Below are 895 nucleotides of genomic sequence, written 5' to 3'. Positions count from 1 at the left end.
GGGGAAAAAAGGTAAACCTGACTCTTAGAAATTTGAATAGAAGAAGTGGGTCACCTCACCTCAGTCATGCATATAATTTATAAATACCCTTCCTTCAACGAACCCAAAAGCGAGCTATAGGAGTAGAAGCAAGACCGGTTCAATAGTAAAACAAAAAACCAAAAACACAAACGAAAGAAAGAGGAAAGATTGAAGAGAGGAAAGACGGGTGTGCCATTGTGGATGTTGGGGTTGGGTGTGGACCGGCTTCAAGCCGACATCAACCGGCTCCTAGCCTCCCTATTCCACCAGGGAGTGCTTGACGAGCATTTCTTGCAACTTCAGCAGCTTCAAGATGAGACTTCACCAAACTTTGTGTATGATGTCATTAATATCTACTTTGATGAATCCGAGAAGCTACTCCGCAACCTCAGATTATTGTTGTGAGTTTCATTTCTTATTTACTTAATATATGTATTGTGTTAACATCCATCTTTGTTCGGAAATTAATATGTCCGTATGAATGATATGATTGTTAACTGCAGGATGGATAGAGAATTCTCGGACTACAAGAAAATAGGATTGCACCTGAATCAGCTGGTGGGAAGCAGTTCCAGCATTGGTGCGCGTAGGGTTCGTAACGTATGTGTTGCCTTCCGCTCTGCCTCCGAGCTTAGCAACCGCCCAGGGTACTACTAATTAAACGCTACCTATTTTTTATCATTTGTAATATAATCTAGGAAAATAGGTGAATATCTAAGTCAAATGCTCTCTTGTACTTGTCAATGATGATGCTTCAAAATCAGGTGCTTGAGAGGGCTGGAGGTAGCAGAGCATGAGTATCATTACCTCAAGAACATGATGCATGAACTCTTCCAGGTACTTTCATTTGTTAATAGCAATTTATACACATACT

The 895-nt window shown here is 40.8% G+C and overlaps 1 protein-coding gene across 1 annotated transcript in view; it reads left to right on the top strand.

Moving 5' to 3' along the window:
- Positions 135 to 895, top strand: part of LOC104754059 (pseudo histidine-containing phosphotransfer protein 6-like) — a 1,848-nt gene continuing 1,087 nt past the window's right edge. Inside the window, exons 1-3 of the mRNA XM_019237853.1 lie at positions 135 to 422; positions 525 to 668; positions 786 to 870. Of these exons, the coding sequence (XP_019093398.1) occupies positions 223 to 422; positions 525 to 668; positions 786 to 870 (429 nt within the window). The 5' untranslated portion in view covers positions 135 to 222. The remainder of the gene's footprint in view (positions 423 to 524; positions 669 to 785; positions 871 to 895) is intronic.

This window comes from Camelina sativa, chromosome 16 (assembly GCF_000633955.1).
Source record: "Camelina sativa cultivar DH55 chromosome 16, Cs, whole genome shotgun sequence".
In the NCBI taxonomy this organism is placed as follows: Eukaryota; Viridiplantae; Streptophyta; class Magnoliopsida; order Brassicales; family Brassicaceae; genus Camelina; species Camelina sativa.
This window is presented reverse-complemented; position numbering and strand designations above follow the sequence as displayed.